The following is a 27,319-nucleotide window of genomic DNA, read 5'->3' as shown; positions in this document are numbered from 1 at the left end:
ATCACTACACTGTCAGTGCATAAAAAATTAATTCATATCAAATTGCTACAGTGCATTTTTCTACAAAAACTCTAAAAAATAGCAAGGAAGAAAACATGCACTAAAATCTGGCACAAAAATCACATTCCAACCTCTTTCATACTCAACGATGGTACTACATTTCATCTCTACAAAAATCATTGATTCCAAATGCCAGTACAAATCTATTAGAAGAAAATTAACAAAAAAAAAAATCAAATTAAGCTCTATAGGGTTTCCACATTTCAATATAAAACTTCAAAGGCCTTGGAACTGCTTTTTTCCACTCAACCAAATTAGGCAATTTACCAGTAAGTGCAACTGTGCTATCATCCTTTCTATTTCCAAGATTCAGCACAAAAACCTCACCAGGAAACGCCTTATTCATAGCCTCCAAAGTCTCTTCCATTATCACTTTCCCATCTTTTCTGATATCATCTGGCTCAACACAGCTCCCACCAACATTCACCATTATTCTCCCACCTTCTCTCAAGCATCCCTTCAGCTTCTCCCATGTTTGTGGAGCTTGAAGTTCAGGTATCACGCACCCTTTACTGAACAAATCAACCAAAATCCCTGAAAACCCATCTCTCAAACTAGCATTTAAAGCATTCCCAATGTAAATAAACAGCCGATCTTGATGATCTTTTTCAAGCTTTTCCAGCCCAAAATATTGCCTCCCGACTGAAATTACTGAAGGGTCCAGCTCCCAACCGTGAATAGCTACTTGTGGGTACATTTCCAGAAGAATCCTAGCTGCTGAACCTGCCCCAAAACCAAGAATTCCAATTGGTCCAGGAGGAATGATTGGTGGGATTGTCGCAAAAACATCAAAATAAGCATTGGTCAGTGATTTGAACAAGTAAGATATGCTGTGGATATTGCCAGGAGCATCAAGCAAAAGCAGTCTGGACCCTGCTAGTGGATGGTCTGCTTTTCTTGAAACTTCAAGAATCCGTATGTAATTGTGGCGTGACTTGAATTTGACTAGCATTTTCACGTGTTCAATTGGGACTCCATCGTCATCAGGATAGGAATTATCGTGAATTGGTTGCTTGGTTTGGGGATTTGTGATGTGGGATTTCTGGGATTGGATCCTGAGGTGGGGTTTGAGTATGAGAGGAGGGTTTTGAAGGGGAAATTGGAGGGAGGGTTTGGTGAGCAAAGGGTGGATTTGAAGGGAGGAGAAGGTTTGAGAAAGTAGAGATAGGTTGATGGTTGAAGCAGCCATTAGAGATTAGCCACCAAAACCAGATGGAACCTCTCTCTCTGTTTCTCTTTCATTCTTGAGTCAAATGCTGCCAGACGACGTCGTCTCTCTCACTCTCTCTCTTTCCTTTTTTTTTTATTTTTACACACTTTTTCCTTATCATTGTCAGTGTTATTTCCATTTCATTTGTTTCAAAATCACAGCAGGTACTTTGTAATTTCTAATTTTAATTTTTCTTTGAACTTTAGAAAAACCAAAAGCTAAAGGCTCGGTTTGGATTAGCTATTTTTGAAAGTGTTTTTAAAATTTTTTATTGTACCAGAGTTTTACGGTATATTTTGAGATATTTTTAAAAAATATTTTGAAATATTTAAGAGTTTAAGAGTTTTTAGAATATATTTTGAAATATTTTTTAAATATTAAAAAAAATTTAAACTATTTTTTAGAGTACCTTTTAGAGTAATTTTTAAAATTTTTTATAATATTTGAAAAACTAATTTTGAAAATTTGATAAATCCAAATAGAGTAAAAAGAAGATGCGGTTCAGAACACCATTCTATTTTTTAAAAAGAAAGGCAAAAGTAGAAAAATGAAGTAGTAGAGAGCACCATTCTAAAAATCTAAATGGCAGAAGAAGAAAGATGAAACAGTTAAGAACATCATTCTAAAGTCAGAACCTGAAGAGTAAGTCAAAAAACATGATTTTAAAATCAAAATCTGAAAAATAAGCCCAGAAAATAGATGAGAACAGACCCTTTGTCCTAAACAACGAAACTCTCCGGGATCTACTGTTAACAACAATCTAAAGAAGAGCACATATATTAGCTAAGCTTTTAACAATCTTCAATTTATTCCTAAATTTGTTTTCGTCATTACTAACGAATTCCACCGACATGAAAGAATGTGACCCTAAAAATATAACTACAAAGTCCTCCTTTTTTTTGAGCGAAAATATAACTACAAAGTCTAAACAAACATCATTAAGAGTCCCCTTTTCCTCCAAACTTTCACAGGAGGAAGGAAGAGCTAAAGGGGCAAACAAATTTGAACTGAACCATCGCTTTGCATAGAGCATATCCAACCCAAAGCAGCGTGTACCTGTGTGTGTCTGTGAGAGAGGAGAATTTTTGGGGGTGGTGGTTGGTGGGGTACAAGATTTTGGGGGCTAGTCCTGTCCTAAAAACAACATAGTTCACAAACCGCAGAAGTTTGTAACACCTTGTACAACTGTTGCCGCAATGGGAGGTCTATATATATATGTGCCGTTGGCATCCTGTAATGTAACCTAGACAAAGTAATCCACAATTTAACAACACAAAATTGGTCCTAAACCGGCAGAGCTGCATCTGTATGTTCTCAATGTGTCTGACCTACACGACTGGTTAGATAAGAATGTCCAACAAAGAGCGAATGAAGGATAAATAACAGATATAGAACAAATGTTTACATCTTCAGCTACTCCTCCCATACTGCACTCAACCAGCAGCAAACAGCACTGCAGAAAACTATTGTATGCACGGCCTGAAATCATTTGGAACAGGCAACTGTAGGTTCCGTATCCTCTTTCTTTGACTTAATCAGATATATCCCTGATTCAGAAACAGCCACTCTAGCTTAGTTGAAGGGAAATTAAAACTAATGCACGATACCGTGTGAGCAACAGTTTAAAGAAACACCGAAGAGGTGTAAGTGATTAAAGTAAATTCAAGACAAAAAAAAAAGGAATAACTTAGTAGCCAGACCAAACGAGACATTCTGAAACGAATACTAGCAAAGGAATGAACGTCAAATATACAGGAGTTAGTCATTTTATCAAGTTAAAACACTTCTTCTTCTACATCTTCCTTATTTTTTTTCTTTTTGGTGTGGCAAGTTGTACCAACTCTACAATGAAGAGTAAAATATTCGTCCCAGTTAGGGACTTTCGGTGCCCATAGCTAATCATTTCAGACAAGGAAAGAATGCTTGGAGTGACTACCTCATGTCAGCATCTGTCATTGGTGTAACATTGCTATTTATGCTACGGTGTCGAGGCTTTTCATCTTCATCACTATCAGATTCATAATTTTCACCATTCCAGATCCGAGGTTGTGGCCTTTGATCCATGCTTTGCTCAGCCTATTCAGAAACCCTCGATCATATAAGATAAGGTGGAAAGACGATTGTACTGACTTTAAAAAAAAAAAGCAATTTTTTAGACATCTGCGTAGCACTACTAACCACTTCCGGAGCTTCTGTAATGGGAGGTGTTGTTTGGAATTGTACACTTGGTGCATGAGTCAATTTTGTAAGCTGCTCAAGTAACATATTCCTGAAACAGAATGCACAGACACCAAACAGTCATGCGAGTTCAGAGAGAATTGGAGGTTTTGCTGATCCACATGCAAAATGAGAAAGAATATAAGATGCATAAGCATAGTAGAGCACACAAGGAAGACACATCAATAATAGAACAAAGCAATATAGCAAACCATACATATAGCTAATCCAATGATGTAATCAAACATCAAGAGTAGACAAGGCAAGAAAAAAGCCAACTAGAGATGGAAAGATTTTTACAGGCTGGTATAAGTATTGAAAACTTCATGGACCAGATTTTCACTAAGGACAGTAAACCTACAACAACCTAAATTTTTTTCTTGGGGGCAAAAAACACCAATTTAGTAATATCCATATAAGGATAAAGTTACCAGATGAGTAGTAATGATTGGTCACGAGCAACTTCCACTGGTTTTCAACAACTGGGCCCATGACCAAATCTAAGCATTTTATGACAGGACTAGTTGGATGAGGCTATCCTTGGGCAGGGCAAGCTTTGGACCTGCCCAGAACATCCTATTAGCACGTTTTTTTTACAGTAACCATTTTCTTTTCTTCCTCATTGTGGCTTCTTATAGAGAACATGTACATATTTGTCACTATGTATTGGGCTGCATAACAATGCATATTTAATACATATGAAATTAAAATAGGCATTAATCACCAAAAAAATGTATTAACATAGGCATGCATAATGTATGTTAATATAAGTTTGCATGTCTAATGCATACATATGTATATCCTTTTAATGCCCAGTTGTGGCTGAAAGGGAAGTAAACTAGTTGTGACAGAGAGATATGGTTCAAGGGTTTTGGAAGGATAGCTTCTGCCCCATGCACAGTGGGCAAGAAGGTCATTGTGGAGTAAGAGGGCTCAGATTATCCTATATTTAGTTCAGATGGTTGAAAAAACATGCCTAATCTCAATTTCTCCTAAATCCCATATTAAGCGCATCACACCAAAATTATGGGTTTGCACAAGAATCTAAACTGATGAGAGGCTCCATCATGGCTTCCAGTCAATAGTTAAATTAGTAGTGCGCCACGACTCATTTACATTCCATCAAGTTTCATTTGCTGGCATGACTTCTATAAGTAGTTCGATTGGATACCTTTATCTCAGATTTACCAACATTAACAAATATATTATCTGTTTTGATCTCACACATCCTTATCAGAAACCTGAATTTACTATCTATCCAATGAACACTTGAATTCTGAAGTAAATTACACAAATAGATCGAATTTTAAAATATCAACATATCCTGCATCCTTGACTCTTGTGTTTATTGAGAATGTTTAATTTATAGGAACTTTCAAAGTAAAATCTAAGAGATATACTAGGCATTGCTACCCAAAAAAAAGAAAAAAAAATCTTTTATATTTCAAAAAAAAAGTTAACTGTATGAAATAGGCCAACGCATAGCAACCCATTTATTATGTGTTAAAATCTCAAAGCAAGCTCACTAACTTCCAGCATTTCATTGTCACTTTGACATGCCAAATGCTATCATCCTCCTTCGCAATCTCAAATAGATCCAACTGAGGGTGCTCCCAGAACTAGAACTGTTAACAACATGGTACCGATGTCTATATCCATTTGATAACATTTATACACTACCTATCCAAACTCCATGGCTAGCAGAAACAAAAGCTATAAAGCCATTAAGCAAAATACCAAAGTTAGAGCAGCAGTATCAAGAAAAAGAATTTACAACAAAAAGGTGTTGCTAAAGTTACCTGATTCTTTCCAAATCCCGGGCTGAATTTTTGTTCTCCATGAGGCTTGGTTCCACATGAAGAGTGTAATCTGGGCCAAAGTACTCGTAATACTCATTGTAAGGTAAGTTATTATCAGGTTCTACGCCAACTGCAACTGCTGTCTGGAAGTATACAATATTAAACTTCAGTCATATTCTGGAACAACCAGGAAACTTCAAAATATCACAAAACTTTTCCAGAAGTAATGATTTTCTAAAACAGACTATCAAACACGGATGCCAAGGAAAAATATAGGGCATGGATCTAATGGCAGGGAGAAGTGAGAGAGAGAGACCTCATAGCACCAGCAGCGTGCAACATTGCGAATTGTATAACCTCCCCCACCTAGAACCATTAAAGGGACATTGAAAGATCTAAGGAAACGTAGGCAGTCTGCATGACCTTTAACAGATAAGTTGAAGCAACCCAACCTGTCGCCAGCCAGGGAATCTGCTCCACATTGAAGAACAACTGCATCGGGCTGATAGACCTCCATAACCTTTTGGATGACAGGACGGAATAAATCACGGAAACTCCCATCATCCATTCCATCATTTAATGGGACATTAAGGGCATAGTACTTCCCCTGACCCACCCCAAGATCTTTAATGTGCCCCGTACCAGGGAAAAAGTCCCCAAATTTATGGAAAGACACAGTCATTACTCTGTCAGTGGTGAAAAATGCCTCCTCAACACCATCTCCGTGGTGGATGTCAATATCTATATATAATACACGCTGCACAAATGACAAAGGGCAAATCAGAGGAACACCTGTGCAAAGCTAGAAGCTACATTTAAAGGAAAAGTACCAGAAAAGAATCGCTTCAAGAAAATGGATATCATAATATGGATTTTCATTGTTATATCAGCCTATTGAGCATTTGACATGAAAGAAGATATAATAACAAACCAGAAGACAACAACCTAGAGTTAAGGCAATCTTTCATATTTCAGTTGTCTTCATGAAATAGCAAAGAATAGAAATTTCTGCTAGATAAGAACTGCTGATGAAATCAGGCACACAGATGCTCCATAAGTAAAAGTAAAACAAAAATGAAATGAGTGCTCCCTGTTAAGCATGACAGAGTTAACTGTCATCTGGGTAATTACATGATCCTTGTTTAATTCCCACATGACATACTAATAAGCAAAAACATACTGCAAATGTGAAGAATGTCGTATTCAAGCCCATGCAAGTTCCATACAAAAACTTGAAGTGAAAAGAAGAATTAATTCACACAGAAATAATTTCTGTATGTCTCAATTCATTGATCAATAAGGAAGATCACATTTTGCATTACTAGAAGGAATCTGAATTTTTGTCCCACTAAAGTTGCTCTTGCTATTCATTGCCTTTACCTATATATCATATCCCTTTGTTAAAACCACATACAAAGCGTTGTAAATTATTGCTATGGATAGACTCCCTCCATAATTAAGGGTCTTTTCTCCTTGTGTTAGTTCACAATTCAATTCTCACACTCTCAATTCCCTTCAATGTTCTGCTTACCACCAAAAAAAAAAAAAACCACCACCAATTTACCAACAATCAACCTAGATGACTTAGCAAGAAAAATCTTAAATCACCTAAACCTCAACCAATGAATCAAAACAGAAGCACAAGCAAAAATAATATCACCAAAAGGAAAAAAATCTTTACCAATTTACCAACAATCAACCTAGATGACTTAGCAAGGAAAAAAAATCTTAAATCATCTAAACCTCAACCGATGAATCAAAACAGAAAGACAAACAAAAATAAGATCATAACTCCACAAAATAGCTTGATCCCACATCCCACAATCAGCCAAAACATCAAAATATATACCGCAATTGTTCCTTACTCAAGCATTTATCAAAGCATACGTGTTTGCATGAGTACAATCTACCCAAAGTTAAATTACACAAATGGTCCTAAATATTTTTTATTCAACTGTAAAACCATGCAACCAAAAATCCAATCTTTTACTAAATTCCCTGCATTTTGTAGCAAATATGAATCTACCCCTATTAACAACTTCCAAACATAACCAAAAAAGAAAAACAACTTTGAAAAATAAGAATCATTTCATAAGGTTTTAAGAGTTATTACCCTGTGGACTTTGAGGAGCTCGAGGATGCCAAGAACAATGTCATTGACATAACAAAAACCAGAAGCCTCACTTTTCTTAGCATGATGAAGTCCACCAGCCCAATTGATGGCTATATCAGCATCTTGCCGGTTGAGTTTAACGGCGGCGCCAATCGATCCGCCGGCGGATGCCTGACAAAACTCAAAAAGCCCGTCGAAAACAGGGCAGTCCTCGCCGACATTGAACCTCTTGAGATGACGCGAGTGGGTATGGTCGTGAACAGTGACCGGCGTAACACTGGAGAGGAAGTCGACGTATTCCTGAGAATGGAAGCGGCGGATGTCGTCTCGCTTGGCCGGGAAGGGGCGGTTGATTTCCATTTTCCGGTGAAGAGAGTAGTGGACGATGAGATTGTGGGCCATGCGAATGCGGTGGGGTTTCATGGGGTGGCCTTGTCCATAGTAGTAGTCGCCTATGTTCGGCTCGTAGAAATATGTCACGCGCCGCTTAGTTCCGTCGGGACCTGAAGCCAGAGAGGCACCGCCGGCGTCGGAGGAGTCCATCGTCGTCACTGGACTGAAGGTTTAGACAAGGCTCCCTAGTCTCCTGGTTTTTACCTAATAGGACTTGCAGAATTAAGAAAATTCTTTTAGTATCTGCAATTTTCTTACCTCACGCTTTATGTACTTCTTTTCTCCTTTTTATTTTTATTTTTCAGTTTGATCACTTTTTATGGACTTTATTTGGTTTTACTTGTTTATCCTAACTCCTCATAATTAATTGACTCGAGTTGTTCACATGTTTATTTGTCTCTAATATAATATAGAGCATTCAAAAAATTATAAAGTCGTAATTAATTGATTTGAATTGTCGATCGATATTCACTTGTTTATTTATCTCGAATATATAATGGGGTATTAAAAAATCCTAACGGGTCATTATTAATTGGTTTGAGTTTTTTGTACACGTTCACTTGTTTATCGATCTCGATTGTATCGAACAAATAAATTACCTCAGCACATCATTATTAATTTACTCGAGTTGCTTATCTTGATTTTAACTTGTATATAGCCTTGAGGATATAAAAAAAAAATTAAAATTATTCTAACTCGTCATTTGTTGATATGGTTGTTTAGGATGTTGACTTGTTTATCAATCTAGAAATTGAAAAGTTAATAAAATAAAATAAAATAATCATAACTTATTGTTATTAATTGACTTAATTGTACATCCATCTCAATTCTATAAAAAAAAATGCATAATTGGTTGTTGGTCTTAAATGTATTGGAAAAACAAAATTTATCGTTATGAGCCATTCTTTATTGGCCAGTTATTGGAAAACAATTTCTTGGTCTCATAATTATGATAAATTTATTATTTTTATTTATATTGATGAACTTTAGAAAAATCAATGAACTTAAGTAGTAAAATGACATGGTTGAAGTGTTAGGAATATGTTAGTCTGAGAAGGAAACCTTCGTTTAGTAGCTGAAATTAAGGTCCCAAGATTTAGAAATCTTAGGTTATAATCCCCTTCTCCCTCCTCGCTTTTTAAATCTCACATTTCCCTCGTTAGAAGTGAAAAAAAAGTGTTTAAAACACGTTAAAAGAAACCAAAATAAAATTTGTCGCATAATATACGTTGGATAAGAAGTTTCATCCAAATAAGGATAAAGGCTATGGTAAACAAAAAAGTAAGAATAAGAATTTGCTCTGTTTGGAGTTAGTGTACATTTGACTTTTATTTGTAAATATACAATGAATTATAGGTTATTTGTCTGATTTAAGGACTTAAAAGTATACAAGGACTTAGGGTTTGTGAGGCACCCAATCATTTACTTCGTATTAACAATACTACGGCTTCACTTATATTATCTAATTGACCGTAAAAAGAGTCCACAAAAAAAAAAAAGGTACTAGAAGTGAAATTCTTCTGCGAGCAATCACTACTATAGATTCTCTGCCTATTTTCCTTCCAAGGAAGTCCTGAAGATCTAACTTACTTGGTTTCAATAGATAGGACTTGTATTAAGGATAGGTATTTCAATAGATAGGGCTTGTATTGGATTCGTTAATTCAGATCCAGATTTCTTAAATTTTGGTTAGATCTAAACCTACTAGACCTAGACTTAGACTTGGACCCTCATGGGTGTGGGCATCCAATGGATACCGGTGGGTATTTTTATGAACATACAATAAAAATATTTTAAAAATATATAGTGTTCAAAAATAATATAGATACCATTCAATTTTTGTTTCCAAATAATAAAATTAATATTCAAGAAATTGAATGTAATATTTTGAAGTCAAAGAAAGAACTATTATCATCTATTTCTATTTATTTTTAAAGTTTCATCTACATTCACAAAGGCACACAATAGGTAGGTGCGAGATTAGGTGGTGTTTTCTTAAGTTAAGAGTATATCCTTTAATCTAACAGTCATCAAATCTTACTGTTCTGAATCTAATGGCCATAAAACATTAGATTATTTTATAAATTTACATATATATATTATTTATACATAGGGTTTGGATAAGTTCTGATTTGAATCTGAATTTGAGTGTGGATCATAAAAAATCAAACCTTACCCTAACCCATGACGCTGTTATAAGGTCTGGATTGGATATAGATAAAATCCGACCCATTAACTTGTCTAGTAAAGATGTTAACTAGGTAATTATGGCATCACTTGTTCAAATGTCAAGTCTTCTTCCACTTATCTCCTTGTAGGGTTTGTAGGGTTTGGAATCTCTCTTTGAATAAATAAAGAAAAAAAAAGAAACGAAAAGCCTAATAAAGGACATCAAAAGTAATAATTTGTTGCTGTTCTACTCTTTCTCTTCATCCTTGCTATCCTATGAATTTGTAGAAGTTTGTTTAATAATTTGTGAAATTTTAAATCTCAATTTTAATATTTTGGTATTAATCTATGCACATAGGATTTGTTAAGGTAAGCTATGATGCTTTATGTGTTACCCATAAGTTCCAGATTTCTGTCATCAAAGGAGTAGGTGGAGTCATACAACTGATCCTATTTATAATAATAAAAAAGGTATGATATAAAGAAAATAAAAATGTTGGGTAAGTTACTTTTAAGCACACAAGTGAAATAAAAAGAAAATTACTTCTCAACTTGCAAAAATGGGAAAAAAAAAAAAGAAAAGTGAAATGACATTAGTTAGACAAAATACTTAAAAAGTAAAGAAAAGCAAAGGACAATGAAAACGAATAAGCAAAAGTGTAGATAGGATTAGTGAAGGTGTCTTGTCATGATGGACTCCTTACAAAAACGCACAGTGATTGGGTGTGTTTTTTTTTTTAAATAATTTCTATTCTATTTCTACTCCTATTTTATACTCTTGAATAAGGATGCAAACCGAGGGATTTAATCTCTCGACCTACGTCTAGAACGGACGTGGCCAACTCAACTGGCTTAAATTGGTTGATTGGGTGCCAAAAGAGCCCGAATGCAAGATCGTGACGTTGAGCCTTAGGTTATTCCCTTGATTCGCAAATTAAATATTCCTAGTGATATGTACAAACAATGTGTGTGCACCACATAAAAAAGTAATTTTGTGAAAATTATTTTTATAGGAGTTGATTTTACGTTTTGGATTACTTTTAGTTATTTAACAGACAATTCTATAACAACTTCGGTACAGAGTCAGGAATGAATGATTAGATGAGTTTCAATAATGCACATTGTGAATTGACTGGTAGTGTTTTTTTTTTTCGAAACTGAAATAAACAGACACACAACTAATTAAACCACACACAAGAGTAAATGCAGAATCGGCCCGAAAGCAATCTAAGAGGGACACACAAATAACCACGTTCAGCCAATTGGTTGAATTGACTGGTAGTGTGATGAGTGAAAATGTGTGGTTGTAAAGAAAATTGTTATTCAGTTTCAGTTTTTCTTGCTTTTAATAGGTTAGGACCTTTTATTTATTTATATATTTACTCTTTCATCCCTCCTTACATCGTTTCATTTACAATTGCCCGGCAAGGTTAGGACTACTACATTCTTACACACAGTGGCACTCCTGCTTTTTATATTTTATGAATATTTATAATTGAAAAATATGAGTGATATGTATAAAGCCTAAAATATTTTATCTTATAAGCTTTTTTTTATTTGTCAATTTTTTTAAAATAATTCCATCTTTACTTCCATAATTTACTATGAACACGAACAAAGTACAAATTAAGCTATCTCATCCAAGGCTAGAGAAGCCTCAACTAAAAAACATATTTTAAATTGATACTTTTCTTTTACCTAAATAAAACCCACCCCACCTAATTTTCTAAATATGAGCACGGTTATAGAGTGTAGCTCAAGCACTACTTTCTAATAAAGGTTATTATGAAGTTAATTAGCCCATTTCAACATACATATGCATGTTATTTATTAATTCCAAAGTTACCCCTCAAGGAAAAGCTTTCTCTCACTTTTCCATCTTCAATGTTGAATTGAATCAATTCGCCCCTTATGGTATTATATTTTTCTCAATCATATACAATTGGCATAATAGGCCCAATTACTAGGTAAGTTTATTATGTTAGATGCACATGCTACTAGTAAAAGACTGAATTACCCCAATAATTTCAAATTGACTACATTTCTAATTAATATCCTTGAGTCTTGAGAATCCATAATTGTTACATGCAAAACTTTAAAAAAAATAAAAGAAAAGAAAACAAATAGAAGATTAAATAGACGAATTTTGATTTTTCACAATTTTATTCTTTTTGAAAAAAAAAAGAATTAGGGAATCCATCTATAAGTGGAAGGAATGAAAACCTTTATTTGTTTAGTCTTTTATTTCTATTTTACAAACAGTTTTTTTCTGTATATTGATTTGTTAAGAACAGAGTCTTTTTACAACTAGACGTGCAACAAAAAGGAGCAATTAGAGAGCAATTGGACCTAGTGTGTTGATTGTACTTGAATGTAAAAAAAATCAAATATCATATGGGAGAATATGATCCAATTTAATATTCAAGGAGCAAAATGAGAAAAAGTAACTTTTGGGGGGTCTATTTGGGAATTAAACACATATAATATCTTAGAAGTTTATCTTTGAAATACAGAACATATGCATTACGCACTTTTTCTAACATCAATGCACAATAAGTCGTACCATTGTTTTGAATAATTACAATAACATTATCAACTCTTTTTGTAAGAATGGTCAAAAATGAAATCAATTGAGAAGCCTTCATCTTCGAATAAAGGTGCTATGGAATATTAGAAGCGAATAGTTGACTAATCCATGCACATGATAATATTGGTTGATTTGAAATTTGTTACTACAACCCTATCTATTTACCTGTACCACAGGAGTAGAGTGTTTTGACAAACGCTCATTTTTACCGGACATAAAAGGCTTCTTTTTCAAGTAATGATGATCACTGAATTATGATAGTGCTAACAAAAAAGCTATGGAGCCCTTTACTTTCCCTTAATCCTTCGCCAAAATGATTAGGTCCTTTGACATGCCTCCAAATTTCTTGCCTCAATGGGTAGAAGAATATTTGTTGTCAATGTGAAGCATGCTTGATCATGACCTTTTCTCATTGCCATTCAGAAAAATTCATGATCGATCGTGTTCAAAGTACCCCAACTTTTGGTCTTATTAGGTACATATATATGTTGAGATTTGAGTTGTATCATTGAAGTTTCAAACACCTATATACAGTACATTGGTATGATTCACAAACTCAAGCTTCCCTTTCCTGTAAAATAAGTACTAGTGAGATTTAAAGACTTCTGATTATGTATGTCAAATAAACTTGGGTCAATCATATAAAACAAGACTTTAAATTTACATTATGTCAAGTTGTAGAACCAAATACTAAGTTACTAAAAGTTATAGAATCTTCAGTTCCATATGGTAAATCATGGTAGGATTGAGGACAAAGTAAACAAGTTCAAAAGGCAACCACTATGTCCTTGACACTATCAAAAATCATGAACAAAGAGGTCTAAAAATCATGATTTCTTCTTCATAACTAGTTGATCAATATGGAACATCTTGTCAGTGGTACAATATCTATATTAAGTCAAAAGTTGTAATTGTAGCGCCTTGAGAATGAAACCACGTCTTATCATGAACCTAATGTGATTAATACTAATGAAGGCTTTATGCTTTTGATTTAATCTGCAATTATTTTATCTTTTACTTTTGATCTTCCTTCATCTCGGAGTTCATAGGCATACAGGCCTCAATTTTTCTTTCAAGAGATGCATATGCCTTTGTTTTGCACATCTGCTATAATGTTAGAATGAAAATAGGCAGTTCTCCTCCATGGATCTAGTTTTGTTTCACTAATTCTTCTTGTGGTCTCTTAAGTTTGATTGAACTTTCAAAAAAGAAATAAACAAAATTGATCCAAGTGTACAGCCCTATTGGTATGATCAAGTGATTTCACCAAGCAAATTGGTATGATTCGGGTCACAGCCCTATGAATCTAATTAGATAACTCATACTGCATTGTTTTCTTTCTCCACAAGGTTTCTGCAACCTACTTAGTTTTGATGAATTAATAAATATTGCTAATCTCTAGCATTTAGAAGTTCTGAATTCAAGTCTTATTATATGATGTGAGTTTCTTTTCCCATTCTTTGTGAGTTCAGTTATTGTGCTATTAGTGGGCTACTGGTTTGTTGATTGTATAACTTTGATTTCCTTGTAATTTCATAAAATAAAAAAAAAATATTACTAATCTAGAAAACCCTATTGTGATTCCAAAAAATGGTTTTGTAGGGTTTTCTAGAGGTTTACGTATTATTTCTACCCCAAGCTTTGGAAAAGTTATCTACTATGACTGGATGAGATCCTCTCCATTATTTTTCTATCCATTTTTTTATATTTATATAACTAAATTTTTTTCACAATAATCTATTTATGTCAATAAATTTACTTCCATAGGTAGATCAACATACTCAAAAATCATGCTCATCTATAAATGTTTTGTCATTCAATTTGTACAAAATATTTTGAGGTGCAAAATGAGTCAAAATTTTGATGAAAGTTGTGAAGTTTAATCCAACAGTAAAATTTAATTAATTTAATTTCAATTTTTTGTATATACCTTAAACAACTAGAGAAATATAATGTGGATGAATTTAATTTTCAAAAATAATATTATAATTATATTTATTTAGGTTTAATGGAGAGAAAATCCTGTCCAATTAATGGAGAACAGCCTGACCCACATAGCCATAGCATATTTTTGGCCACCATGCTAGTTCTAAAAGCTCTCATTCAACCAAGATTACGGGTTAACTATTAAAGGTCATCACTTGAGTTAATCAACTCTTAGCAAATTTAGTTAAATATGTTTGAGCAAATTCAACTTACATGAACGACAACTTTGTCTATGAAAAAGTTTGGAAACGCACGTACATGTACTTGTACTTAAAATTGAACTTAATTGATAGAAATATCAGTATATACGTATTGGAAAAATCATTCAAAACATCTATCACATTTTTTAAATAAAATTTTCCGTCCTTCACTTTTAAAATATTAATTTTACGTCCCTTACAGATTCAAATTAATAAACTTTGGTACCAACATAAGTTTACGACTACTTTTTAACCTAAAATTACCGCGTGACTTACATGCGGTTATTTTTTATGTACAAAAACGTTAAATCTCACTTTTCTAGTGGCAAAAATGAATATGGATCATGTTAGATCCTATTTGTTTAGGAGAAAGATTGAATATAAATTAGGTTAGATCCTATTTTTTGGGACAAAAATAAATATGAATTGAGTTTAATTACAAATAGGATGTAACCTTTTCGCCCATAAAAAAAGGTCCATATATGGATCAAATGATGGATACATGATAAAAAATGGTCAAAAATTTAGAATAAAACCAAATTTTACTAATTTAAATTTGTTACAGACGTAAAGTTACCATTTTAAAAATAAAAGATGAAAAAAATTATTTTGATAAAATGTGAGTGACATTTTAAACGATTTTTTTCTAACATATACTCTCAACTTTACCCTTTCACTTTAGTTATTTTCTTTAGGGTACTTAAATGGATTTTTTTTTTTTTTTTGAGATTGGCTTCCATGTTGTTGTGGCACTTTGACTAGACACTTCGTGCCTAAAACATCATAATGACTTTTATTATAACTTTACAAGAAAGGAATTTGTGGCAGATTTGGTATTCTGACACGGTCCACCTTTGAAAGTGGATACTATCGTCCAAGAAACATCATCTATGCCTGTACAGCATAGATGGCGACCCATTATACATTAGGATCTGAAAAATTTTCTAATGACCGATCCATTTGCCACCAATCATGATTCATGCATACAAGTATTCAACAGCCTAATGAGCTGAACATGATAGAACCTGCAGCGTGCCTCATGCGGTCATCAATTGATCACAAATTAGGGCCAAAAATTTCAAGGCATTGTAATAAGCTTTTCAAAGATTCTTCAAAAGAATTCATGACAGATTGAGTAAAAGTGGCATGCAAAACGAAATTAAAATAAAACATGATGTCAAGATATTTGAAATGGTGTTATTTTTTTCAATCTCAAGTCTTTTCATATGAAAAATATTTGTAAAACAACTTTTGTAGGTTATAGTCAAGGGTGGTTGTTTCCCTGTCCTTACGCCGCTTTTTAAATCTCACCTTTTCCCGTTAGAAGCAAAAATTTGAAATGAAAAGGGCATCAAAAGCAGTGGAATACAAAAGGGAAAAAGGTTGATAAAATATATACCACTTGCTATGTGGTGGAAATTGAGAGCTGAGACGTGTTAAAAAAATGTCATATTCTTGGGAAAAAGTAAATAAAGACAGTTCCTTAGTAAGCAAGATAGTTGATCTTTTTCTTGATCTTTTGTTCCCCATTCCGCAGTAAAATTGTTACAATTCTAAAGTAGTTCTTCTTTTAGTTGGTGTTTCTTAATGTTGAGTGAAACTGACCTTAATTTATCACATGAAAACCGTTCTCATATAATTAACATTAAAAAGGACAGGTTTTTGTTTACATCATGTTTAAATGTCCTCTTCTTTTCAACTTTAGGCATCTTATCAAATTATTGTTATTTATTTGCATTTCTCAAGCTCCATCACCCGTTACAAGATGGTATTCTCTTCTTCCTACAATTTGCATGCTAACATTTGTTGGAAGTATAAATTGAACCGATTATCCCTGGCAAATTGTATGGAACCATTACCATGTTGTCATTTTTATGTTTAGTTATAGAGGAAGCATTATAACTTGTTAACTTTACTTAATCATCTTTGATCAACTTAATAGATGAGATACTTAACGAATAGGGTTATTATCACTTTACCCCCTTAACGTTTGGTGCCACTATCAATTTCTCTTTTAACGTTATCTTTTAGTCACTTTATCCCCAAGACTAACGGTCAAACTTAATGGAGTTTGTTAATTAAAGTGAAAAGACATGTTTAACCCTTAATATTATTATCACTTTACCCCCATAAACTATAGTTTTATTATCAATTTATCCCCTAAAATTATTTTTTAGGCAATTTATCCTACCGTTAATCCAACTTAGCAAGTTAAAAAACTTTAGAAGAAAATACCCTCCTCTTTGCATAATAAAAATAATAAAAAATTTAGAGTAGATCTTCTCCTTTTTAGTATCAAGAAAAAAAGTCAAAATATTAATTTTTTTCTTCTTGGCAATCTTATTAATATCAAAAAAGAATAGAAAGATGGAGAGGGGGAGGGGGAGAGGGAGAAAGCTCAATTCTTTTTTTAAAAAATTACAAATAAGAAAGAATTAAATACTTTTATTATTTTAAAATTATTTCACTTTTCTGTTTACTACCAAATTCCAATCCTAATCCCGACAACCTTAATGTAATACGATAATGTTAGACTTTTTTTTATTTTCTTTCTTTGCAAAATCTAATTTTCTTTCTTCTTGTTTTCTATCTCTTTTTCTTTTCCTAGTATTAATAAGTGTGAAAAAAAAGAAATTTGAGAAAACCCTTTTATTTTTATGTTTTTCGATCTCTTAAAGTGAACAAAGGGAAGAATAACCATTCCAACTTTTTTTATTTTTTAATTATATATAAAAAAAGGGTAAATATATTTAAAATTTTTTACCATACTAGTTAGATTAACGATGAAATAAAATGCTTAGAAAATAATGTTAGGAACTAAAGTGATTGTATCACTATAATCTAAACGAATAAAGTTGTAATAATAATATAGTAATGTTATAAAATAAAAGGGTATTTCTTTCCAAAATTTCTTAACATGTTGAGTTGAATTACTTATGGGGGTAAAGTGATTAAAAGATAACGTTAGGGGGTAAACTGATAGTAGTGATATAGTTTAAGGGGGTAAAGTGATAATAACCCTAACTAATATTTTGTGTAACTGTCAATATATAAAAGATTAATCCATATATTATTCCCTAACTAATATTTATACTAGTCCTTCTTGGTGAATTAAATAGTCTTAGTTACCATCTTGCTCCGTATGAACATATAAACTTATAAATTCAAGCACTACATAGAGCATACTTACTATTTCCTGCAGGGTTACTCACATTAACCTACAATTTAGGATTTGTTCTAATGATAGAATCTACTGTTTTCATTGTTAGAATTGCACTAATATTCCCTCAATCTCCATAATCCCCATCATTCTAAATAAGCAATTTCTACATGCCAATGAGAATTAATTATATTGTAATTTTCAAAACAAAACTCTTTAACTGGTATAGAATTATGAGTAAGAAGTAAGTTTATTTAAATAGAAAATGTTGGCAAAATGAATTATTCTATGTTTTGGAAAAGAAGTTCTCTACAATATTGTAACAGACTTAAGGGATATTATTCTAACTTATCCCCTTTCATATTGTATTGAAAAATGTAAGGGTTGACAACAAATTTCTTCTTTAAATGCCTGAGAAATGATGGATCAATCCTTCACATCCAGACAAGTTATTTTTCACGTGTGATTCAAGATCTTGTTGGAGCTTGGAGGACCCAAAAAAAGACAGCGCACATCATCATCTCTCCATCATCTCCACACCTTAATGAGTATTCTTCTTTAAGAGAATACGTAAAATAGTATTTGAAATTAGTAGGGAAAAAGATAATGCAAGAAATTCAATCATGTCAATATCTTTATAAGCTTAGCTGCAAATTGCAATATATATAAATTAGAAAATAGACCCATAGAATACCCCACAAAGATGAACTGTAATAGTGCTGTTGTCTCTTCATTGATCTGTTAGTAGTGTTACTGATGTCCTGTTTAAATTGCATTTATCTTTACTTGGCCCAAAATTGATGAACAGGACATAGAAATCCTATTTTAAGACCTTCTTGTCACACATGTTGTTGATGATGCATGGGAGATAGCAAGAGTGCTTGGTGGGGGTGACCCTGTTTGGATTGCTATTTTTTTAAATTTTTTTTTAAAAAAAAACGTATTATAGCGATTTGATGTATATGATCTAAAAAATGATTGAAAAATGTGTTCATGAAATACGTAAAAAAATTTTGGAGAAAAATTTCTTTTCAAGCATAAAAAAATGTATTATAACGATTTGATGTACGTAAAGTTTTGATATAAGTGAGATAAGTAGACATTGTGCTTGTTGTCCAGTTGCTAGGAGCCTGCTGTAAAGATTGGAAGCAATTCCCATCAGCTTGCCAATTCCACGCATTAAAAAAAAAAGAGTAAACAATGAGTTATATTTTAGGAGTTAAATTAATTATCAAAACCAAAAGCTAATATCAGGTTTACAAAACCAGTTAAGAAAAGGTATAAATCTACAAAAGGGGCAAGCATGTGTAAAATCGTCTCTTAGTTGTTAAACATTGCACTTGGATTGCTTAATTAACAATGCAGGCACTTTATACTCATTCCTGTGCATATCTTCAAGGTGGCACAAAAGTACTCAAGAAAAATGGAGGTGCTGCAGACTATTTCCTGTGCATATCTTGAAGGTGGCGCAAAAAAAAAAAATTCAAGCACTAGGAGTTTTTCTTCGATTGGCATGAACAAATTACCTTAAACTTTAACAAAAGTTCTTGGTGCTATAAGTTTTAACTCATTTGAATTAGTCCCTGAAGTTTGATGACAAATTAATGAGTCCTCTAATTTTGGCAAAAATAGATTATTTGATCTGTGAATTTCGTTACAAACGCCAAATTCTGCCGTATTCTTCGGTAGACTTTCACTCAAGTTTACCCTGCTACATGCCTGGCCCAAACTTTTTCGTTTTGACTTTTGAAGAGCAAAACCAGGTTTTTTGGCCTAGGCTATTTCATTTTGAAGAGTAAAACCAGGTTCTTTTTTTTTTTTTCGATGGGAGAAGAGAGATTTAAGAAGCGAGGAGGAGGAAAAAGAATTTAAACTCAGAATATTTAGGTCACGAGGTTTCAACATTAACCACTAGATCGAAACCTCGTCATGGTTGGTTATTAGACATTGCATGCTATCAAAAGAGTATAGACACATGTTGTTGATGGACTAGGAAGCATCAAAGATTAGATGACTGGTGTTGGTTCAAATTGATTCAAATCCCTCCTTTCGCCTCCCTACTTCTTAAAATTTACCCCTTTTCTGTTAAAAGCAAAATTAAAATTAAAAGAGAACTAGCATTGTTTAGTGCCTGGAAGGCTGGAATTCAATAACTCTCAAAAAAAAAAGATAAATTTCAAATGTTAAACCCCACCAAAAAGTTGAGGAATCTCTTTATTTTATTTCCCAACAAGTACCTTTCATTTCCAAACTCATGATCCCACGTAATGATATCAAAGTTGATATCGTCTTCTTCTAGAATAAAAGATATATTGATCACCTAGACAAACAAAAAGAAAAAGGCAATTATATAAAGCACAATATAGATTATACATACATTTTCTAATTATGAAAATAATAAAGATGAATAAAAGTTAAATTACTCACAGCCTTATGTAGAGTTTAGAACTAGATGCAGTTCAATGATTTCTCAGAGCCAAACCTTATTATAGCTTTTTTTTTCTTTTTTTTTTGGGTTTTGCACATCATATTATTATCTTAATTAATATCAAACCGATTTTTTTTTTTATTTACAATAGAAAAAGAAGAACCCTAATGTTCATCTTGAAAGAATGGTAGCTTCACCATTCAACTAGCCATCCCATTATCTTCAAAGTACCAATTTTAATGCCACAACAATATGTAACATAATGACCAAATTGGCAAGTAACAATCAACTTTTCTTTTTACTTTATCAAAGACATCATAATCATAGTCATGCTCTAACTCGTTATCAATATAAGAATTGTGTTGATGACATGCTCTAACTCATGGTATCGATCGGGACTGAAATAACATAAACCTTTATTTTACGAAAAAAAAAAAAAAAAAAGAACATAGTCAAAGTGACTGATGATGGTAGATGGAAGTATATGGCTGGCACCGTATTTTCCAAGACAAGTGAATTTATGTCGTCCGACGTGTGGTTGTCGGTGGTGCTTACAGGTTGAGAAGCGCTCCTCCAATCATTGAATTGAAACCCCTTCATCTAAATCGGGGGCTGCCGCCTGCCGGGCTGCCCCCCCTTCTTTGTTTTGTAGCTTTTATTTCAGTGTGATTGAGGGCCTTCCTCCCATCCTATCCACTATCTTTTAATCCAATCCCAGATGGCATATTCATTCTTGCCATCCAATTATACATTCATCCCAAAAAAAAAAATTTTTTTTTTCCTTTACAATCTAGCAGAAGAAAATCCAAAAGGTGCATTAAATATTCAAAGATTTTTCTAACAGGTGCCTATTTTTATTAATATACCTAAGTTATTTTTTTTTTTTTGTCGAAACGATAGATATCCTATAACCTAATCTAGCCTAGTCTAAGGGGAAGGGGAGGGGGTTCGATGTGAGTACAGACTCCATCGATGAAGGTCAATTAAGACCGCCACAAATTGTGACAAATTTGTGGGAGGCAGGGATTGAACCCCTGACCTCCAGCATCACCTTTAATGGTGATGACCACTGGACCAAATGGCCAGTGGCATATACCTAAGTTATTATGTGGATGCAAACGTTAATATTTATTGTACTTTATATTTAATTTTTTTAAAAAAATTAATTACACTCTTGTAAAAAAATAAACACTTGATGGTGGTACCCACTAGCCCCAACCAAGATAAGGAAAAAAAAAACCATGACTTTATAATTGTTGAAATTCAAACTCCCTTTTTCTTTTGGAGCAAATTTTGTTATTTCGATCAAGGTCTTTTTAGTATCTTTATGAATTTAGAGACGATTTGACATTGACAATTGTAGAAGAGATTACCTCCTCCATTCTATTTTGATAGATTTGTTTTTCTTTTTCATTCGTTCCACTCTCTAATTGAAGGATATAGCTAACTTGTAACTTTTCTGAGAAGCCCTTATTTAATGTAAGTAGTTATTGAATATAACCTAACTTACTTAATGTAAAGCTGATTCATGATATGGGTATTTTAGGAAGACATTAAGCTAGATTTATTCTTCCAACAAAATTAACTAAATTTTCTTGGACTGTGTGAAAAATAATACTTAAGTCTATCAAAGTGGGACAGGGGAGCATTAATTATATCTAGGACATGCATAATACTTTTTGAATAAATTTTATATACACTGACAGTACATACACTATCACCGTTAGATCCATGACACATATGCAAAGATTGAATTTCAAATTCAAATTTTACATAGTTGTCATTCATCCAACGCTGACAATATATACACTATCAGTGTAGAAAAGATTAATCCATACTTTTTTTGACAAAGATTAAATTTTCATCACTTTGTACCGTTAACATTGGTAATGTACGTTTAAGTGGTTGATGTAAGATAGGAGAGTGTGAATTTGGGGCTAGCTTCTTAAGTGTTTATTAGTTAGTTGGGTGCTTAATGCTTAAATCAATTCAATGACTGATGCTTCTACTTCCAAGAAGGCAAACAGGATTCAAGTTGCCACTTAATTCTTCAATTGTCCAGTCCTTTTCTTTCCTTTTCCTAATACGGAATCCTAATTAAGTTATATAGATTTTCATACCATTTCCTTTAAATTTTATAACTTCAAAACACCAAAGTGAAAAAGTAGTTTTTGTTGAAGTTGCTGTTCTTTTCCCGAAACTGTTGCTGTCTGCTTTCAAGTTTGATAATGACTTTTGAAAATTGTGGTTAGCCAAGGATTAGCATACAACAAAGCAACACGTCTGTAACATTTCTAACTAAATTTCTCGCATGTAGCTTTCATTATCCTGTTCATCACCAAGAAAAATTGCTTATTTAAGGACGCTCCCATAGAAAATCAAATCAACTAAAAAATCTTAAAGAAAAACACTGACTCTGGATAGAGTACTATTGAAATATTATTTAAAATAATTACAGTAATAGTTTTTATGATGTGATATATGCAATATGAAAAGATGATTAAAAATATTTAAAAATTGAATTAAAAAATACATCTACGATGCAACCGAAATATTATTCAAAAAAATAACTCCCAAATACCAATTTGTTCACTTCCAGAGTTTTGAATCTTTTCGTAAGAGTCAAAATTGTACATGGACCCTACCATTCTTGACGATTTGGTGTCGGTAGACTTCACATTTGAAAAACAACGCTAACCCCCGAAAAGGTACCTATTACTAACACAGTAGAATCCTTCTTTCACATAGTAACAATCATAGTAATGCGGATTGAAAAACAGAAATACATCCTCAGATATGAAGAATTGAGAAAATACACGCAAATTATACAAAGAAGAAAAAGTGTTGTGATGGAGATGAAGGACCCCTTTTTCAAATTGCTTGATGATGGATTAAACGGAAGCAAGTTCTTTGAATCTGCAAATGAAAACGATGGATAAGCGAATTAGTAAATGTATTCTAGGCACATGTAGAATGGTGTTGAATTTGAGGTTACAAGAGAAATTGAAATTAATTGACAGGGAAGGTTCAATTGAATCATGAACAACGAGTTTAGTACAATCAAGAAAAGTAGTAACAACACTATTTACTTTTTGGTGCATTTGTCGCATCTTTGTTTTTTTTTTTTCTTTTAAGAAAAAGCTAGAGTGGGTTCGGCTCCGATCACTACCACGGATCAGGGTATGCCTCTGAAACCATAAGTCGCTCACGGAGGTTCTACTTACATTTGTTGCATCTGCTAAACCATGTCAACATATTATTAGTAGTCCAAAATAACAGAGATCAATAAAACTGAACAAGACAAAAGTGCAACAAATTAATGTGAGTTGTGTTTAACGTTAAGCTAAATATAAGTTAAATATACTAAAAAGTGCCCATTAGAAATGGTTTGAAAAATCCCCAACTCAATAGTCAAACTATGAAATGACCTTGTAATATTGTATATAGTATATAAGCTATTTCACATGGTATAACTATTGTCCAATTATAAGATTCCATTATATATTTATATCTAGGCCACATATATATAGTGGTAAAATTGTAAAACAAGAAATATGAATACTTGGAAAACTTTGTATTTTTACTCCTTAAGTTAGTACTAACAGAGATTGCATGCACAAGTGTATTCTCATTTCCCATACATTTTCTTAAGGTAAAGGTATCTTAGGACCCAATCCATTCCAATCCAATGCAAAAGCAGCACCAGATTTGCGTAAAATCCACTTGATTACTTCCATCTTTATTTCTTTCTCTTTCTATTTCCATCTTTACTTCCATCTTTGTTAACTTAAAATCTAAGTATGATATTTTACAGTCTTCATTAAATCACCAGAAATTGTTTGGTATTTTCACTCCCAAGTCAGGACAACCGGGGTCATAACTCATAACAGAAGTTAAGTCCCAATCCAATATATATAAATGATCCATCTTCGGAGCTGTGAGGCTCAAAGGTTACTGTTAAGCCTTCTATCAATATAGCTTTGCCTATTAGAACAAGCCAATACAACAAAATCTCACCTCAGAAGTCAGAGGAATCTGTCACTTTTACTCATATGGGTCGCCACTCCTGTTGTGTAAAACAGAAGCTAAGGAAAGGCTTGTGGTCACCAGAAGAAGATGAGAAGTTGTTCAATTACATTACTAGATTTGGCGTTGGCTGCTGGAGTTCAGTCCCTAAGCTAGCTGGTAAGTGAAAAACAGTTCTTGATTTTTCTTATAGTTTTGTGGATTAAGTAGTCCGAGATTAATCAAGAAAATTCATGCAGGTTTGCAGAGGTGTGGAAAGAGTTGCAGATTGAGATGGATAAACTACTTAAGGCCTGATCTTAAAAGAGGAATGTTCTCTCAGCAAGAGGAGGATCTCATTCTTAGGCTTCATGAAGTTCTGGGGAACAGGTATTTGACTCACTGGAGAAGTTGAACATGTATGGTTCACATTTAGAATCTTTGAAGTGAAAGGAAGTAGAATGGGAATTCTAATTATTGTGCTTTTTTGATTCTCTCCCTTTTGGTCATGCATTCAATTACTTTATAGAATACTTTGTACTCTTGTCTATACTAAAATTTTGTGCTTTAATTTAAAAATGGCAGGTGGGCTCAAATTGCAGCACAATTACCAGGAAGAACAGATAATGAGATAAAGAACTTCTGGAATTCATGTCTCAAGAAGAAGCTAATGAAACAAGGAATTGATCCAATTACTCACCAGCCATTATCCGAAAATGAAGGAAGAGATCATGAGGAGAAGAATAGTACAGATAATAGAGCATCATTGCAGATGGTACCCTCTTCTAGTGGATTACTTCCAAATTTACCATCATCTGGAATGGAGAAAGCATATCCAATCACTAGTACAACAAGCAGTTATTGCCTTGGTGGAAATACTGAATTTTCGCGAGATCAGCAAATGGTGAGCAAACAAGTCCTTGATCCATTGTTTCTGTTAGAATTCCAAGCAACCATTGATCCTTGTGGATATGATAAATTTCTTAGTACACAGTATCAATACACCATGAGGCCTCAGAATCAGAGCACTGAATTTGAGGGGAATGTGAATTATGCATACGGTTCAATGCCAACGTTAACGAATTTCGACCAAAGAAGTGTGACAGATACAGATTTTTCTGATAGCTCAAATTCAAGAATGAGTTCATTCTTGATGAATGAGGCAAAGGAAAGCTCAAGCAATAGTACTTCCAATATCAACAGTGGCCATCCTTCAATTCAGATTCATACCATGGCAGCTGAAAGTGCTAATGTATTTTCATGGGAAGCTGATCATCAGAATAAGTTTGATTCAGTTTTTGATTATCAACAGCAATTTAATGAGATCAAGATTGAAGAAGATCATAAGCCAAGGCCATGGCAAGAAGGCCAGCTTCAAGCACACAATTCAGGAGATTTCAGTAACTATCCATTGACATCACTATCTGAAGAAGACTTGAGTGGGGCAAGCCTGGATGTCTTCCACCAAATATAAATTGTAAATTCTTATCCTTTTTTCCCTCCTTAGAAAACCATACAGAAGTGTTGATAGTAAAGAAGATTTGTAATGAAAGATTTGACTATGAAGTGTGAATCTCTTTGATTTTTACCTCACGTAAGGGTATAAACCTTTTGTCTAAAGCGTCTGTGTTTTTACCCCTTGTATTGTTTTCAGGGTTGAAAATATTGGACAATAATGTTTTTTACAGCGTCTTGTACCAGTGAAATACTTCTGTGGTCCTAATCAGTCCATCATCCATGCCATGTAACTAACTAGTTCAGATCCTTCTTTTTTCAGTTTGCCTGTCATTAATGAGTGAATCTCATTTTAGATAGAAAGACATACCTAAACTGACCTTAGGATAAAGGGCCTAAAGCCTAAATGGTTGGAGAATTGACCATTTTAGTCGGCGGCTTTTGTAACTCAGATTTCATCAGTACACTTTTCCAGTTCAAGGTCGAAAGCAGGCCTCACTGCAAATTCGCAAATTGATTCACTGTGTAATAAGTACATTCTGTCAACATATCACAGGCAAGAATAATTTGTCATCCCTCTCTCTAACAAGCATCCAGTCCTTGAGGAGGAGTTTAGGTTTTTAATATTTTGAAGAGTAAAATTAAATCGAGAACGTGTATAAATGCAAGACAGGATTTAATTGTCAGTGTATACACTTACACGACAGGTTTGGTATGATTTAGATGCATACGCTTGCGCGATAGGGGGATGAAACTCCTTAAAATAGGGGAATAATCAAATAAACTATATATATAATTATTTTGGGCTAGGACAATAAAAAAAACTAGCCAAAGTAAACTTTTTTATCACTGATCGTACACTGTCCTGATTGGTTTTGGTTTGGAATTTTCTTGATGACCTTATTCCCTGATCTTTGTTCCTGAATTCCATGCTATGAGATGATCCCGGGAGTTACTAATGTAACCATTCGAATTGAAGGAAAGGAAAGATAAGGACACGTGCATCCAATTGAGATGTAGATTAATCTTTTCAATCATTTCAGAACGTCAAAATTCTCCTTTAAAGCTTTTTACTTTTGGACCACAAGTACTGACCTCTCTTGATTAAGGATGGGGCTAAATCCATGTTACCTCAGTCTTAATCGACACCCTTAGCAGTAAGATGACAATAAAGCCCATAGGAGTTTTATAGAAACTTTTTTCAATACAAAAACTTGTTTTTCATATAACAAGAGATGTTTAAAAAATCAATTATAAATTTTAATTAATCAAAATTGTTTGATATCATCATCTTAGTTATTGATCCCGTGTTTTCTAGAATTATACTTAAATCAACTTTGAAGTGCAACGTGCCAAAAAGGTAAAAATATTTTCTTAACACAATTGATAAAAAAAAAAAATCGCTCGTCTCCTTTTACATGATAAAAAGTGATAAAAACTTATTCTCTCCACCAAATAAGGGAAAAAATAAATGCCATCCAAGTGAATTAAAAAAATATCAGAAAATTTAAGACCATTCATAATGATGTAAATTTTA

General features: G+C 33.3%; 3 protein-coding genes across 3 annotated transcripts; 1 reads left to right on the top strand and 2 right to left on the bottom strand.

Annotated features, from left to right (window-relative positions):
- Positions 1 to 96: 96 nt before the first annotated feature.
- On the bottom strand, positions 97 to 1,329 carry LOC113768155. Its single transcript, XM_027312403.1, has one exon. The coding sequence runs from the start codon at positions 1,247 to 1,249 to the stop codon at positions 239 to 241; it is 1,011 nt and encodes a 336-aa protein (XP_027168204.1). The 5' UTR covers positions 1,250 to 1,329; the 3' UTR covers positions 97 to 238.
- Positions 1,330 to 2,146: 817 nt separating this feature from the next.
- LOC113768856 (histone deacetylase 6) lies at positions 2,147 to 8,004 on the bottom strand. Its single transcript, XM_027313363.1, has 6 exons — positions 7,400 to 8,004; positions 5,603 to 6,043; positions 5,287 to 5,429; positions 3,449 to 3,539; positions 3,207 to 3,346; positions 2,147 to 2,817 (listed from the first exon to the last, which is right to left on the bottom strand). The coding sequence occupies exons 1-6, from the start codon at positions 7,940 to 7,942 to the stop codon at positions 2,802 to 2,804; spliced, it is 1,374 nt and encodes a 457-aa protein (XP_027169164.1). The 5' UTR covers positions 7,943 to 8,004; the 3' UTR covers positions 2,147 to 2,801.
- Positions 8,005 to 24,222: 16,218 nt separating this feature from the next.
- Positions 24,223 to 26,012, top strand: LOC113768241 (transcription factor MYB86-like). Its single transcript, XM_027312514.1, has 3 exons — positions 24,223 to 24,507; positions 24,588 to 24,717; positions 24,913 to 26,012. The coding sequence occupies exons 1-3, from the start codon at positions 24,375 to 24,377 to the stop codon at positions 25,799 to 25,801; spliced, it is 1,152 nt and encodes a 383-aa protein (XP_027168315.1). The 5' UTR covers positions 24,223 to 24,374; the 3' UTR covers positions 25,802 to 26,012.
- Positions 26,013 to 27,319: the final 1,307 nt, after the last annotated feature.

Source organism: Coffea eugenioides, chromosome 4, assembly GCF_003713205.1.
Source record: "Coffea eugenioides isolate CCC68of chromosome 4, Ceug_1.0, whole genome shotgun sequence".
Taxonomy (NCBI): Eukaryota; Viridiplantae; Streptophyta; class Magnoliopsida; order Gentianales; family Rubiaceae; genus Coffea; species Coffea eugenioides.
The sequence above is the reverse complement of the archived record's forward strand: the minus strand, read 5'-3'. Positions and strand labels throughout refer to the sequence as shown.

What these genes read in the sequence shown, in the direction of transcription:
- LOC113768155 (XM_027312403.1), bottom strand. Translation starts at nt 1,249, where the DNA reads ATGGCTGCTTCAACCATCAACCTATCTCTACTTTCTCAAACCTTCTCC.
- LOC113768856 (XM_027313363.1), bottom strand. Translation starts at nt 7,942, where the DNA reads ATGGACTCCTCCGACGCCGGCGGTGCCTCTCTGGCTTCAGGTCCCGAC. An exon ending in CGGGATTTGGAAAGAATCAG is followed by an intron (nt 3,540 to 5,286) that starts GTAACTTTAGCA and finishes ATTCTGTTTCAG; the next exon opens with GAATATGTTACTTGAGCAGC. An exon ending in TTACAGAAGCTCCGGAAGTG is followed by an intron (nt 3,347 to 3,448) that starts GTTAGTAGTGCT and finishes GTTTCTGAATAG; the next exon opens with GCTGAGCAAAGCATGGATCA.
- LOC113768241 (XM_027312514.1), top strand. Translation starts at nt 24,375, where the DNA reads ATGGGTCGCCACTCCTGTTGTGTAAAACAGAAGCTAAGGAAAGGCTTG. An exon ending in TTCAGTCCCTAAGCTAGCTG is followed by an intron (nt 24,508 to 24,587) that starts GTAAGTGAAAAA and finishes AAATTCATGCAG; the next exon opens with GTTTGCAGAGGTGTGGAAAG. An exon ending in CATGAAGTTCTGGGGAACAG is followed by an intron (nt 24,718 to 24,912) that starts GTATTTGACTCA and finishes TAAAAATGGCAG; the next exon opens with GTGGGCTCAAATTGCAGCAC.